The 16,777-nt window shown below is 34.6% G+C and overlaps 1 protein-coding gene across 1 annotated transcript in view; it reads left to right on the forward strand.

The window, feature by feature from the left end:
- Positions 1-16,777, forward strand: part of LOC132736776 (sacsin-like) — a 44,059-nt gene that overhangs the window by 18,846 nt on the left and 8,436 nt on the right. Inside the window, exons 5-7 of the mRNA XM_060723997.1 lie at positions 2,685-2,832; positions 3,349-4,998; positions 5,737-16,682. Coding sequence (XP_060579980.1) covers positions 2,685-2,832; positions 3,349-4,998; positions 5,737-16,682 — 12,744 coding nt within the window. The remainder of the gene's footprint in view (positions 1-2,684; positions 2,833-3,348; positions 4,999-5,736; positions 16,683-16,777) is intronic.

Here is a 16,777-nt window from a genome sequence, read left to right on the forward strand (position 1 = left end):
ATCATCATCCCCATCTTATGTGACAAGGTTCATAACTCTAGCACCAATATTTTTAGATTTATTTCCCTTTGAACTTAGAATTTTCCATAAAAAATATTATTTTTTACCGTTACTTATATATTTCTAAAGGGATCAACTTCATACTTCAAATATATTTACGTTATCATCATCCACATCTTATGTGACAAGGTTCATAACTCTAGCACCAATATTGCAAGAATTATCTCTCCATAAACTTAGATTTTTTTACTAGAGAAATGTTATTTTTTATTATAACTTTTTTATTTTTAAAGGTATCTAACTCCAACTTCAAATACTTATTCCTTATCATCAATTACATTTTATGTGACAATGTTCATAACTCTAGAAGCAATATTTACAGATTTATCTGTCTTTGAACTTAGGATTTTCTTTAAGAAATATAATAACTTCTTTACTTTTTAAGGTATCTACTTCAAACTTCAAATATATATTTCTTATCATTACACAAATGTTGTGTGACAAGGTCCATAACACTAGCATGACTATTTCTAGAATTATTCCCCTTAATCTTGGAATAAATGTTAACAAATGTTATTTTTTTTCTATAACTTAATACATAATTATACATAATGGATTTTTCTTTCATAGTTTTGTCCTCCTTACTGCGTCCAGTATTTTATTAGTCGAGCTTCGCTGTCTCCTGTGACAGCTCTTGTTTCTATTATGCCCCCGATTATGGCATATATTCTCTTTTAGTTGACAATCTGATAATCAGCTGTCTGTACGCCTTTTAGTCTCAACCCTCACTGTTTCCTTCATGAACGGATTTTGAATTAATTGTGCATAAATATGGGACACATGGATATCATGCAAGACCAAAGTATGAATGTCAGATGCCAATTTCTCGCCGCTTGACTTGCAATGATTTCTTTTACTTAAATGCATTGATGGTCGTGGGTTGTCAATATTTCTGTCGTTCCTGTTAGGATTTTAACACTTAAACTTGCAAATCAGCGTGATGGTTTGATCAGTTTAAATTTGGAGACGTCTGTTCAAGGTTTCAGGGATTTTAATCTCAGCATACAAAATTTGAATATCCAACATTATAGAGCTGTCAGACAATACGGATGGTGCGAGATGATCTGCCTCTTGTGTCAGAGGCTTTTCACATTCGTTTTAGCAAATTAAAGGGTAAATGACTAGGCATAAAGCTTTTTGGACATGATGACGACGTACTACGCCCACAATAGGCCTCACGCTCAAACTACTTTCAAGGCCTTGCAAGAGTAATCTCTGCAGTTTAAAGGACATGGATTCGCATGTAAAATAGCTTAGATATTTGGTGCAAAACATTTTTCTGTGAACCAAAAATCAAATGTTCAAATCATGGTATTTGGTCAACATTAGCCCTGACCCGCGGGTTTCACTTGATTGGAAAAAGCCTGTCTGAGAACCGTTTGACATCCTGTAAAATATACAGGGAAGAAATGAATATAGGTAGGATTCTCATTGGTCTTTTTAAAATCACATAATTTCATTGGCCTTTCTAAACTAAATAAGGAAATCTTAAGGATTTTTTTTAAAAACGAATACATGTCTATTTTTAAATAATCTGAAGAAGTTTCGAAAAAAAATTGTCAGTTAAATACTGTTATTATTAAACAAGCGCTAAGCTAACATTTCTACTCACTCCATAATAACCTAATTATGCTTACTGCGACCGAGTATCTTTTTAAATATACTTCTTGTTTTATATTGTTTAATAGAGGTAATCATTTAAGATACTCATTCTCCAAAATTCCAGTGCATGAAGCTCAGATATTTTGTGTGTGGACCATAACCATGTTCGTTTAAAACATAACACTAGGGTCAAAATTGGCCCCGCCCCGGGTTGACTTGATTCCACATAGTCATATCACATAGTCATATAGGAAAATTTAAAATACTCATTCTCCAAAATTCCAGAGCATGAAGCTCAGATATTTTGTGTGTGGACCATAACAATGTTCGTTTAAAACATAACACTAGGGTCAAAATTGGCCCCGCCCCGGGTTGACTTGATTCCAAATATAGGAAAGGCTTTAAAAAATCTTTTTCTCCAGAAACAGAATGTCTACAAAATGTCTACAGCTTAGCTATATTTGGTATCTAGCAATTGATTTTACTTTCACATTTATTAAATTCCTAAATTATGATCACTGATTAAAAAATTGGCCGCGACCCGGTGGTCTTTTGACTTTACATACATGAGTGTAATTTGACACATTAGTGAAATTTGACCGACTTAATAAAACATACTGTTATTTTAACCTGAACAAACCAACAAAAAATAGTGCAAAAACCGTGATGATTAAAACAATCTGACATTGTTATTGTACTGTAATTTGAACAATGTTATAAAGCATACTGTTATTTTAACTTAAACAAACCCAAAACAAACGTCCCCATTATATTTATAATATATCATAAGTTAGATTTACATAGATAAACCACTAGTGTTGATGCAAAAGAAGACGTAAAAATTATTATAAATTTTTGAGTGCGTATCTGTTGCAGTTTCATAGAAATACAGTTTTGTCATTTAAGGTATATTATGAAAAAATAAACAGGTCAATATTACAACAGATATTTACAATATGAATAACATATTAACCATTTTCATGTTTACAATTCTATCATGCGTTTTTTTGCTCATAACACAGACACCGGCCCTCATTTTCTACAATGATGCCAAGTTTACAGACGCAGATTGGGATGGAATTAAAGCTATTTACAGCAGCGTAAAAAAGGACAATCCATTGAAAATTGGTCGATTCGGTCTTGGATTCAAGTCTGTTTTTCACATGACTGGTTAGTAAGTTAAAATTCTTTAGGATAACATGCCAGTTTCATAGACAACCTGCCTCATAATGTAACCTTAAGCTTTCATTCCTTTTTTGGCGTTTTTGCTTGTTTAGAATAATCACATATATTGTATTTTTATAGCAAGTCTGGTTGTCTATTGTAGTATACAAAACATATTTCATTGTTGAGAGAAAATTTTTATATTTAAAAGCGTAATCATTGTAAAAAAGGAGATAAATTATTTTTCAAATTAAAAAAAGTGATCTTCGTCAAAAAAGAAAGAAATTAAATATATGTCAATGTATAAATTGTCCGATATGCAAAATCTCAATGTCAAACTCATTTATTTTCTACTTAATGTTAATCCAAAAATAACGATAAATTACTTAATTTCAGCTAGTTCATACTCGTAACTTATAATTAAGAAAAATATATATCCCTTATCATATATCCTTTGTAATATAAATGTGTCTTATATGTATTTTGTTTCATCAAAAATAGCGTACTATCACTATTTTGTAGATAATCCATGCATAATAAGTGGTGAAAAGGCGTTGTTTATTGATCCACTTGAAAGTAAGCCTGACAATGTTTGTGCTATGATGAATATTGCAAAATGGAAAAAATCAAAATTCCGAGGTTACTTCAATATTTTGAAAGACACATTTGGATTTTCAGAAGAATCAGTTAATACAGGAGAGTTTCAAGGAACCATGTTTCTGTTTCCACTTCGACAGAAAATTTCCAATCTGTCAGATGATATTTATGGCGAAAAAGAGGTCTTATCACTATTTCAGGCATTTATCAGTGAATCAAGAAGAAGTCTGCTGTTTCTTAATAGATTGTGCAGTGTAAAAATGTACGTGAACCTGCCTTTTGAAGAAGGCATTTCTCCATCTAAACGCAGAAAACTTGACAAAGAAGAGAATACTGCAGAAGGGAGTCCTACCGCTATTAAAAGAATGAACTTTGGTAAACACAAAACATTCTACATTGTTGAAATAGACAATAAAACAAATGACTTGATAGGGAAAAGGACTGCTTGTTTGAATCAATTAAAGGAGAATGGACTTAATGTCCCTGATAAAACCATGTGTTGGAAATACGACGTGACTGTAAAGACAAAAATGATAAACGAAAGTAACATATGCGAAACAGCTGAAGCTAGGTGGTTGATAGTAAGTGTTCTGAAAGGTGGAGGTGTTGCCGACAGAACAAAGACCTTAATGAAAGACGACGATTTAAAATACCTTCACCTAGTTGGTCTTGCAGCACCAATACATGAGAACATCGACTACAAAAATGATGATGGTCATATATTTTGTTACCAGCCACTTCCTCAAGACATCTCATCTGTAACCAAACTTCCAGTGCATTTAAATGCATTTTTTGCTTTAAGTCAAAATAGGCGTCAAGTTAGGTGGCCAGACAAAGACGACGATGCCCAAGCCCAAGGTGACAAGAAAATTGAATGGAATCTTAGACTTGCAGCAGAAATGTTTCCACCGGCTTACTTTGAATTAGTTAACGGGCTAGTTGAAGTAAGCAAGCAAGAAAAGAATACAAAACCTCTTATTCAGGCTGTATATAATTCATTTCCAAACTTGGAAGAAGTTGAATTACAATGGAAAGATATGGCGGAAAAGTATATTCTTTTAAGCAAAGATCAGGCTTTATTGTACACAAAAGCAGGTGGCGGTAAATGGATCAAAGTAAAAGATGCAATATTTGTAGACTTCAAACCATATCCTGATACAACAAGGTGTGAAAGCACTATTCTAGATCTCTTACTTACAGATAATGTTCAGTATGTTACAACTCCTGAACATATGACAAAATCACTGAAGTCTGTTTTCTCAGACCTAAAGTTTGTCACACCAGCATACATAAGATGCCATTTGACACAACACAAATCCTACTTGAACCTTACTTTTGATAAGAAGCAAGACATTCTTCATTTCATTATGCTCGACCTCCAATATAATTCTTTGGATGATTTGAAATTGCTTCCTTTGGCAAATAATTCATTTGAGTCATTTTCAACCAACAAATCCATATTTTTTGAAGAACAAGGCATTATTGATCTCTTTCCTGGGAAAGAAGCAGAATTTGTGTCAGCTAAAGTTAGACCAGAAATAAGAGAACTATTATACAAGCTGATTACTGACAAAAGTAAGCATACTAATTTTATCAATATTATAACAATTGTAAAGCAAATTTTAATTTGACAATACATGATCAAAATAGCATGCAAGTTAATATTTTTCTGTATATAGTTAATGTGACGGTTATATAGTGCGAGTCACATTTTCTTTTGCGTAAATTACGTCTGCCCCTATGGATAAATAAAGAAAGAGCAATGCATATATCATATAGGTGTCGTTAGTCCGATCCTCGGTCAAGGCGATTTTTCTCCTACACAATTAATCTCATTTGCCTCTCACCGCTGATTCAGAAATCATGTGAGATAAGAAGTTGGTCACTTGCGGTGAAAAAGGTAAATACAAATGTACTGGTAAGTTATCCAGGAAAGGCATTTAGATTATATGTCCATAAATGTGTGAAGTCGGCGTAAAGATCAACCTTACAAGTAAATAATGTCTAAAATAAAAACACTTTTGGCAGAATTACGTCTGGTCGTTTATCTTAATACCCCACCCCTCAACTTTGCATCTGCTTGTCTTCTCCAGTTTTAGTGACTGCAGTATGAAATTACTTGTTCTACACTGCCAGAAAAAGGAGTTGAATAAATTTATTATATCAAAACAATCATAATAACATTTGACATTGAAAGAACTTAATTACAGCATTCGTTTCTTTGAAAATCATTGGCTGGAAAATGAGTTTCTGAATAAATATCTGAGTACATTTAGTTAAATAAAATAATTTATACTATACAACTTATTTCAGACGTTGCATGCGTTCAAAGGTTGACAGAAGAAGATATGGTCAAGATGTTGAAATATGCAACGAACTGTAAAAATGAAATAGTAGCACCGCTTGAAAGCAAGGATAAGTGGTTATCGTGGGTAAGAGCTATTTGGGAAGTACTTAAAACTCGGTTCAATTTAAAGTTGGATATGTTTAGTGAACTCCCAATATTTCCTATTGTGCTAGATTACGAGTTTGTAGAACAAAAACGTATGTGTCTGTTTTCTCTGAAAGCGAATATTTTGTATATGTCATCACTTAGACAGTTAGAAGGAAGCAAAGAAATCTATAGATGTATGAACTACCTAGGTGTTACTGTTACAGATAATGTACCTGATTGGTTAGATTACAATCTTATACGTACATATTTGCCAGAGGACAACAGCCAAGGTCTTATTTCTGTTTTCTCAAAAATAGATGAACTACATGCTAATAGTTTCAACACAAAATCAAGTGAAAATGCAGCTACGCTTTTGAAGTTCGTTTCAAGTAGAATACTTTCAAATTTAACTACTAGTGGTGTTGCAGTATTCAAAATGCTGAAACTATTCCGTGGTTACACCAAAAAGGATGAATGGCAAGTTGTTTCGCTCAATCAATGTAACAAATTGTATGTTGGCAAAACGATTCCTGTACGTTTTCCAGAAAGATTGATAAAGATAGAGTCTGAAACAGAGGTTTCATTTGCAAAACGTCTCCAAATAAAAACATTAACTGAAACTGATGTCATTTTAAAGACATTGGAGCAAATCAAGAATTATCAAGCTGAAGAGAAAAAGATATTGATGTATTGGATAATGGAACAAAAAGCACTTTTTTGCCAAGACAAAATTTTCAGTAGGATGAGAGACATAGAGTTTATACAGGCCTCGGATGATTTATTCTACAAACCATCTGCTTTGTTTGATCCAACTGATCAGAAATTGATCGATTTGTTTAGCGATCAATCGGTTTTTCCAGATTTGGAGTCTAGTCAAGACTTCCAATATATCGCAAATTTGAAAAAACTTGGTCTTAAGTCTAGGGACCAAGTGACAGGCCAAGATTTAGAAAATATATGTTCAAGCCTTCATGGAACGACCAATTTTGATGAAAAGCAGTGTCGGGCACTTCTCGTCGTAATGAATGAAAAAAGTGAGTTACTTGTCACATGTAACATATCAAAGAAGTGTTGCATTTTAGTAGAAAAAGTTGCAGATGGTAATTATCCAACTTGCGTACCACAGAAAAATGTGGAACCACCAACACTTTGCTCACCAGTAGATATTAAGTCTAAAGAGTACATGCATTTAGTAGGCTCGACAATGTACATGTTGGATTGCAAGTTGTTGCAAAATTTATCTCTGAAATTTGGATGGCAGAAACAGCCATCTGCCTCTAAGGTTGTTGAACATTTATATAATATTGTTTGCCATTTCCGTTTGGAAATGAAATCAGAGTGCCTGTCTATGATAACCAAAGTGTATCAATGGTTAGCCGAATATGAAGGTCTCGATATCAAGGACATCTTTGAGAGACAGTTTGCGTCAAACAAAAGATATATTTGGTTTGGAAAAGGATTCGAAGATCCAAATCATATTTATATTGAAGACATGGCAACAGATATAGATTTAGAACCATTATTATATAAACTTCCTAGTGAAGTAAACAGTCTTCGAAACTTTTTTGTTCGGATAGGTTGCCAGGAACGTCTTAATTTCGATTTGTACCTAGATTGTTTGTACAGAATAAAAGAAGAAAGTGAGTCACAGTCAGTAAGTATCCCACACCAGATGAAACTACGTAAATTAGCTGTTGCAATACTAAATAAAATTCAAGAAGATTTCAAGGATGAATATGTCAAAAGCAAGAAAGATCTGTACTTCCCAGTTAAATGTGAGCAGACATTAATGTTAAAACCAACAAAACAGTGTACATTTTGTGATGCACAGTGGCTAGAGGATATAGAGATCGGAGACGAGGAAGAGATCTTTTATGTTCACCCAGATGTACCGAATTTAACTGCAGAGACACTAGGTGTACCGTCATTGCGACAACAAATGCTGTCCAACGCAGAAGCATTTGAAGATTGGGGCCAAGAGGAACCATTGACAAGGCGTATAAGAAACTTGCTTGATGACGGATATCTTGAAGGTTCTATTGCTAAAGAATTGTTTCAGAACGCCGACGATGCCGGGGCCAATAAATTACATATTTTACTTGATGAGAGGGAAAATAATGACTATAAAGTACAGCTTATTAGTGATGGCATGGCGGAATGTCAGGGTCCAGCTGTTTGGGTGTTCAACGATGCACAATTCACTGACGAGGACTTAAAAAACATAACAAAATTAAGTGGAGGAACAAAAGGAAACGACTCAACAAAAATTGGCAAATTTGGACTTGGATTTTGCTCTGTCTACAATTTAACTGATGTGCCAAGTTTTGTTTCAAGAGATAATGTTGTGATATTTGATCCACATACAAGCTATCTTGGAAAAGCCTTATCTGGTAAAAGTCCTGGTCTAAAAATTAATTTTAAAGTATCGAAAAATCTTAAGATGATGAAGAAAATGAAAAATCAATTTAAACCGTTTGAGAACGTATTTGGATGTAAGCTTACAAATGATGTAGCACCAAAAATAGACGGAACACTGTTTCGGTTACCACTTCGAAACAAGGGAAGCGATATAAGTGATGCAGTTTACACACAAAGTAAAGTGAAAAGAATGTTTAACAATATCATGTCAGTAGCAGCTAATATGTTGCTTTTTAGTCAAAATGTCACTTCTGTTAAGTTATTTTACCTTTCGAAAAGCGAGAAGAATCCTTTGGAAAGCAAACTGCTATTTCAAGCATGCAAAGATTCAAAATTGTTGTCAGATACAAATGTGACTGGGTCATTTTTGAAAGAAGCTTCAAGACGGAAACAGCAAAAAGAATTATCCGACAATCCGATTTCATCAGTAGAAAATGTGAAGATAAATGTCAAAACGCATGCCATTTTTGACTTGAATAGCGGTGGCAGTTTAAAAGCAGATGGCCAAGAAACAAAAAGTGACTGGCTTCTAAGCTGGGCAACAGGAACTGAAGAAAAGATGGTACAACAAAGTTATGAAGAAAAGGGTGCAATCAATCTTGGAGCAATAGCTGTGCCAGTGACATTGAATCACAGGCAATGTAACAAAATAGCCATAGAAAAATGTGGTTTTAACAATCTTCCATATGGATTTTATGACAAGGGACATTTATTTTTCTTTCTGCCTTTGCCAATTGGTCATAAATTTCCATTTCATATCAATGGGCAATTTGCTGTTTCTGCATGCAGACAGCAATTACATCAGTCGGCGGAAGATGACGGAAGTCGAAAAAAAAGAGTTTGGAATGAAAACATTCTTAAAGATCCAGTGACGCATGCTCTTTTGAATTTACTCGAAGGAATAAAGCCATTATATGATCTTAAGCAATGGAAGTTTTTTGACCTCTGGCCAAGAAATGAACAAGATCAAATGTTGAAATATTTACAACAATCCTTCTACAACAAAATTACAATCCCTTATTCACACAACCTGTTTGAAAGGAATGGACAGTGGTTTGATATCTCAAAAACCCTTTTTCTTGATATGGAGTTCCGGAAGTCAGAAATAGGTCCTTTAGCATTCGAAGTCTTATCGTCGTTACAACAGTTTCTTATAGATATACCTGATGACATATACAGGTCATTACTAGAAGCTAACAAAACACTCATCAAGGAAAGAACCGTTACTGAGGAGCAATTTTTCCTCCAATTTTTCTTCAGAAACTTGGGAAGCTTTGAAGAAACAAGTGAAAAAAGGAATACAATTTTGAAATATGCAATAATGATTTCCGAAGACAATCCTTCAATAGAAAACTGGTTAAAATCAAATGAATGCATACCATCTTTACCGCACCAGGTCCTTAAAAAGCCTTGTCATTTAATCAATCCTAATTCTGCGTTAGCAAAACTTTTTTGTAAGAATGATGGACGTTTTCCAAGTGAAACCTTTTCTAAAAAAAAACTTTTAGGACCATTAGAAGATCTGGGTTTATTAAGTAAGTTCCTGTCAGATGACATTGTTTGTGACCGAGCCCAGTCAATTCAAAATTTGAGCAGCTCTTGCATTCATTGTGCATTCGTACGGACCGATCACTTCCTGACATATATTTGTGAAAACTTCTCAAAACACAAGGGAACATATTCTAAAATGCAGGATATACCATTTGTTCCTGTTAAACGTAAGCCTGATGACTGGCCATTTAAATGGTATTCAGAAGGTGAAGAACATAGTAAAAACTTGGTGCTATGTGATAAGCATTCATTAACCGATAAGGCAAACAGACAGTTTGCTTTTTTCACAACTGCTCCAAATCTTTTTTACAGTGAGTGTAGAGACATTGTCGGATGCGTTGCGCTTGTATTTGAGGAGAGCGTGAGCCGAGTTTCTGACGGAGACATACTAAAACAATTTCTCTCAGAGATAGGCATGAATGGACTGCCGGTAGAAAAAGTGGAACATAGCGTTGTTATAAATCAGCTTAAAACTGTGGCGACATTAAACAGTACAACAGAGATGTCGGCAACTAACGATGATATAATTGGCAGAATTTATAAACACTTAGATGATTCATGCAAGTCCGCCAATGTCATACAGATAGAACAACAGTTAAAAGATATTCGAACAGTGTATGTATCAAAATATGTATCAAAATGTTTCGTTTCCCCTAGACATGTCGCAAAGAATGTTATAAGAGACTGTAAGCCGTATCTCTTTCATCTTGCAGATTCACCTCTACAATTCTGTCCACACTTAAGCAATACTCTTGGAGTTGCTGATAGCTTTAAAGCACTTGATTTGGCTCTCTTTGTCCAAGACGTTAAACTTAAAAATAAAAATTCTCAGTTAGAACCTTTAGAGGTCAATGCTATTATCAATATTCTCAAATGTCTTATTGATGCTGTTGGATGGGACTTAGATAGTATTATGAGTGACGAGTTGGAAGCAATATTTGCACCTGATGAAAATGGCATATTGCGAGACTGTAAAGAAATGTGCTTTAATGATTTTAAAGATATTGAAAAAAGTGAAACCATGATTTACGCGCATAATGAAATTACTGCTAATTTAGCAAGGCATCTTGGTATAAAACCAAAGGCAGTTCAGAATTTAGAGAACCATTCGGAAGACATTACAGATTTTTATCAAGACGAGCCTTTAGTAACGCGTTTAAAAAGGCTTGTTGAGGGATACCCTCTTGATATTGGTATATTCAAGGAACTTTTACAAAATGCAGACGATGCAAATGCAACTGAAATAGTCTTCCTCAAAGATTATGACTCGCACCCTAAAACGAATATAGCAGATGCAAAGTTTATACCCTTACAAGGACCGGCGCTTTGTGTTTATAACAACAGTGCTTTTTCAAACGAAGATTTGAAAGGCATACAGAAATTGGGTAGAGGAAGTAAGGCTGATGATCCGTCGCAAACAGGACGCTATGGCGTTGGTTTTAATGCAGTTTATAATTTAACTGACGCTCCTTCATTCTTCACTAAAGGTGGAGACATAGAAAACGGTGAAACAATTTGTTTCTTTGATCCTCTTGCTAAATATATTCCAAATGTAACCAGACAAAAACCCGGGAAACGATATAAGAATGTTGAATCAATAAGATGCCACCATAATGATATGATGAAAGGCTACCACGAAGCATATTTTCATAGCGACAAAGTTACAGTTTTTCGTTTCCCTCTGAGAACTGTCAAAATGGCACAATCATCAGATATTAAAGATGAACCAATCGGTGTTGAAGATGTTTCGGCTCTCTTAGACACCTTTTGCAATGAACTTGGAGAAATTGTACTGTTTTTGAGAAACATAAAAACCGTACGAGTAGCATCACATCAATCAGGAAAATATGTTGAAGATTTTTCTGTCACGTTACAATTTGAACAAGATGGCGAACTTCAAAAGAATAAAGCTATGCTTCATTATTCAAATATGTGCAGAGATATGAAGACCGACAAAAAAATAGTTTTAACATCAAAACAACATTTATACTTGTATCAGCTAACTGCTTCAGAATATAAAAAGGGGCATACTAATGAGAAAAAATATATAATTGTTCAATCGCTCGGTTTCAAGAATCACCAGACATTGCCAGATTTACTAAGACAATCATTTCTTAATGACAAAATTGGCCTGGCGCCTTATGGCGGCGTTGCATTATTCACGGGACACAATAGTTCCTTATGGGACTTTGATAGCAAAAAGAGCTGCAAAGCATTTTGTTTCTTACCACTTCCAATAGAAACTAACTTGCCAGTTCATATACAGGGATATTTTTCGCTTGATCACGAATCAAGACGAACCTTATGGAAATCGGATATGACAGACAAATGTTATCGTACATTATGGAACAATGTTTTGATTGAATCCGTTATTGCACCCGCTTATGTCAAAATGCTTGAGTACATCAAAGGAAAGATGTTTTATGACATTACAGGGAAAAGACAATTATCTTCGACAGTGACATATTTAACATTTAAGTACCAGTCTCTTTTCCCATGCAACGCAAAAGGTGATTACTGGGAACATCTAATGCGGAGTGTGTACAAGGAGCTTGTCTTGAACCACATACCCTTTCTGCCATCTCTAGCTACTACGTATACAAGATATGGGTATTCTAAAAATGTGATGAAAGAAACTGAACTAGCATGGACACCATATAAGGATGTTGGTCATCAATTTACATCTTATGCTATGCCGGAATCAGACATTTATGAAGAAGATAATACTAAGTCTGATTTCAATAATATACTGAGACGCATAGGAATGAAGATTGTTTTTATCACAGACAAGATGCAAATGTCCATGCGCCAGTCTGGAATAGAGATAGACTGCATCAATCCTGCCATTGTAGTTGATTTTCTTTGTTCTTTCAATGACACCGCAGCTGATAAATGCAAGATAGAAACCGAAATAGATGTAAAAAACTCCGTGTTGATCTCTATCAAAGATGCAGCAATTATTTTAGAGTTTTGTTTGAAGAACAAGGAGTATGTATTTGAAAAGCTACCAAAAATTCCATTAATGATTACACATGATAATATTGTTCATACCCTGCCGGAGAATCACAGGTTTTACATATTAAATGAAAGGTCTGGTCGATTTAGTGACCTTTTTCCAACAAAAAATCATGTTTTTCTATCTGGACCGATCGCCTTTTTGCTGTGTTTTACATTCAAGTCGGAATTAAATCGTATATGGTCGTTACAACCATTTGGAATGCACGAATTTGCCTCTCTTGTACAAGAAACAGGGATAATCAATACAACACAACAATCTGTTGTTTGGAAACACGAAAGGCCAAGTGTTGAATGGATTAAATTATTTTGGCACTTTTTCAAGCATATATTTCAACGTTCTAGACTAGGAGAAAAGATAAATTTTCTCAAAAGTCAGTTGCAGCTTGTCCAGTCCTTGCCACTTATACCATCCTTTGAACATTCTGATACTTTTCTTGTTCCGTATTGTGACTTGAAAAGATTGATACATGTTGATAGTTTTAGAAGTAATCCTCTTCTTATGGAAATATTTTCAAAGTTGGATATTCAACAAGTTGACAATACTTATTTCTTACAAGGTCATAATGACCAGTCTGAAATACTTACATTATTGATGGATTTGATTCCCAACCAACAAAATCCAAAAGACGTTGCCAAATGTCTACTCATAAATATGAAAAAACTTGAGGGATCTTGCATGAATACTGATCACGCAAGAAAAATACTTGAGTATTTCAATTATACTTGCGGATCTATAGGCAGCGACATTTACATATTACAAGAATTGCCTCTTTTCGAGACCTATACTGGAGAATTAGTTCCTCTTTCCAAGTTTCGTGAAAGGATCATTTTGGACAAGAATATTCCAAGCGATGGCTTGCAGAAACTAAGTGCACGAGCTGATAGTTTGGTTCTTTTAAAGGATACTGGTTATCCACAGCTGTTCAAACGCCTGCAAATAAATGAAAAGTCATGGGAAGATTTGTATGAACAGTATATCATTCCGTATCAGGATTGTCTTGAAAGAGACGAATTTTACAAACATATAGAGTTTTTAAGCACACATATAGTTTCTAATCCAGATCGTTTTATAGACATTCTATCTTTGCTACAAAATGCAGAATTTGTTGAAACAACAGATAGAAAGCGAGTACTTGTTTCTAAATTATTTGATCCATCAAAACCTATTTTTAAGCTAATGTGTGACGAATCTGAACTTGTGCCTGAGAGTTTTAAATCAAACGAAAATATAATGAAGATGTTTGAACTCATTGGCTTACAGAAAAGCATGACACTTCCCCTTTTCCTAAGATTTGCAAAGCATGTGGAGAAAAGCGAGAAGATTAATCCAAGAATGACTGTTACCATGTCGGAAAGTGTGTTGACCAATCTGATGCATATGAAGAAAAGCTTTTTTGACGAAAATGAGTTCAACGAGCTCGCAACTATTCGTTTTGTTACACCCTTTGTTGTAGACGAAAATATGTTGGCTATTCACGAGCAGTTCAATATCACAAAGCTTATATGTTTCGAAGGAGCTGTCTTGAATACGTCTAAAAATATATCATGGACGATATTAAACATTCTGCCGCCGAAAGCTGATCCAACGACCAAAAATTTTGCAGATAAATTCACTAACAAATTACGTATTTGTAAACGCCCATCGTCTGATAAACTGATTCAACACTGTATAAATGTTGGCAGGAATCTAAGTGACAAGCGAGGCATTTCATCAAGACTGGACACGTCAACACTATTGTCAGTCATGGAATCTATTTATCAACAATTACAGGAATACATGACAAGTTGTGCTCTTACTTCAGAGCTAGTGAAGACTATTGAAAATGTGCCGATTATATTTTCACAACAATATAGATGTATACATCTAGCAAAGAGAGTAGTAAATGTATGTAAAGAGGAAGAAGTGATACCACCATACCTAAATAAATGTCCAAATGAACTTGCAAAATACCATGATTTATTTTCGTTTTTAGGTGCACACAACGAGCTTGATGCTGATGTATTTTCAAAAGTTTTAAACGACATTGCAAGTGAATGTGGCATATCCAAACCACTATTGCCTAAAGATTATGCTGATAGTCAAAAGGCAATGGGCGCTTTTTTCAAATACCTGATCCAGCAAAATGAAGACATACCTTTTCAAAATGGTCAGTTGATTCTCCTTTGCAAGGATGAGACCCTTGAGCCCTCAAATATGATGGTACTGGCTAATAACAAACATTATGAATGCCAGCTTTCAAACATTTCTTCCAAACAAATCAAGTTCCTTTTCCCAATTGAAAGGCTTCCTACCAACGTAAAAGTGGAAGACTGTATTGATAGCCTAAAAAGACTTCCACCAAAATGGAGGCCGCATTTATTAACTGATTTGATTAAAGAAAGAGTTTGTTTGGAAGGAATCGTGAATAAAGACGTACAGGTAGCAAACGAATTAGAACAATTCATACACAGTCCTTATTTCATCAAAGGATTTATCCGATTAACCCGACACGTTATTAGGTCAAATAATATGAAATGGAATACAGATGAAGAAGCCCGATTAGCTTCAAAAATAGGGGAAATAACTTTCAAGCATGCCTCTGGAATCAAAACGAATTTGTACCTGGCTTGTATAAACAATGATGGGGAAATAGGTGACGAAACGATGATAAGAAACACGGAAAATACGAGATCCGTTCATTTGGAGAAAAGCAAGAATGAAGAAGTTTGTGTTTACTTTGACTCGTCTGATCAAAAGTGCTTCCAAACTCTAACTCGAGAATTAACTTTGCACCTAAACAGTGTAGTCAACAAGTGTCTGAAAGATGAAAGCATGATGATTTTAATGGACATGATTGGATTGAAACACTCCCCTGAAGATATAGAAAACTTTCTAAGTAAAGAGAAAATTGACGAATACGATATTTCAATTGAAATAAAGGAATCTCCTACTTATCCTGTTCCCGGAACATTTGTTCCAAAGTATTTGCACGACTTTCTAGATAATGATTATGGCATTATTCAAGATTACGAGTACAAGTTCATCGCATTTGAAGTGGAAGATCCTGATCTTAATGAAGATCAAGACAAAGAAGAAACAGAAGAAGAATGTGATGCAACATACATTTTTGTTCACATAAATAGAAAATTAGAGCACCAAGACAGTACGTGTCCCCTACTTCAAGAATATGAAATTAATGACGGAACAGAAATTCCTCGTATTGTAAAGGCGTATCAACTATTCAAGTTTGTGCGTAATAGGGCTGTGAAAAGTACAGAAATTACGGTATACGACGGCAAAGATAATTTAAGGTCACAGCCAAACGTATCATTAAAAGATGCAAGAAAAGAAGTAAGAAATATTCTACAAGAAGCATGGTCAAAAGAAGGAACAGAAAGACGACGAATTATAAAAAGGCTGCTTCTCAGGTGGCATCCAGATAAAAATCACGGTAATGAAAATATTTGCACAAAAGTATTTCAATATATACAGCAATGTCTTTCTCGTCTTGAAAAGGGACAGGAATTGATTGATGATGACGATGAGGACAGTGCTGATTCTCAATGGTCTTCTGGTGGCAGCAGTTCATCGGGACAGTGGACTTCATGGTCTAATAGATATTGGAGTAGATATCGTAGAGGTTGGAAAAATAAAACAAGATATAAGAGACCTTTCAATAACTTTGATGATTTCACGTTCTCTAGGGGGACTAATGAAACTGAGGAAGAACCGTATCACTGGGATTCTGAGGCTCGTCGCTGGATTAGACAAGCGGAGTCAGACATATGTAACGCAGAATTGTCATTTCAACACGCCAACGGTCAATCTAATAATTGGATATGCTATAAAGCTCATCAGGTATAAATTTAAAATTCTTTTTAAAACAATTAAGATAAAAATGAATGAAATTGTATTTCTTCGTTAACTGCTTATGAGCATATTAAATCATCACA

This window comes from Ruditapes philippinarum, unplaced genomic scaffold (assembly GCF_026571515.1).
Source record: "Ruditapes philippinarum isolate M1 unplaced genomic scaffold, ASM2657151v2 ctg172_1_1_1_1, whole genome shotgun sequence".
Taxonomy (NCBI): Eukaryota; Metazoa; Mollusca; class Bivalvia; order Venerida; family Veneridae; genus Ruditapes; species Ruditapes philippinarum.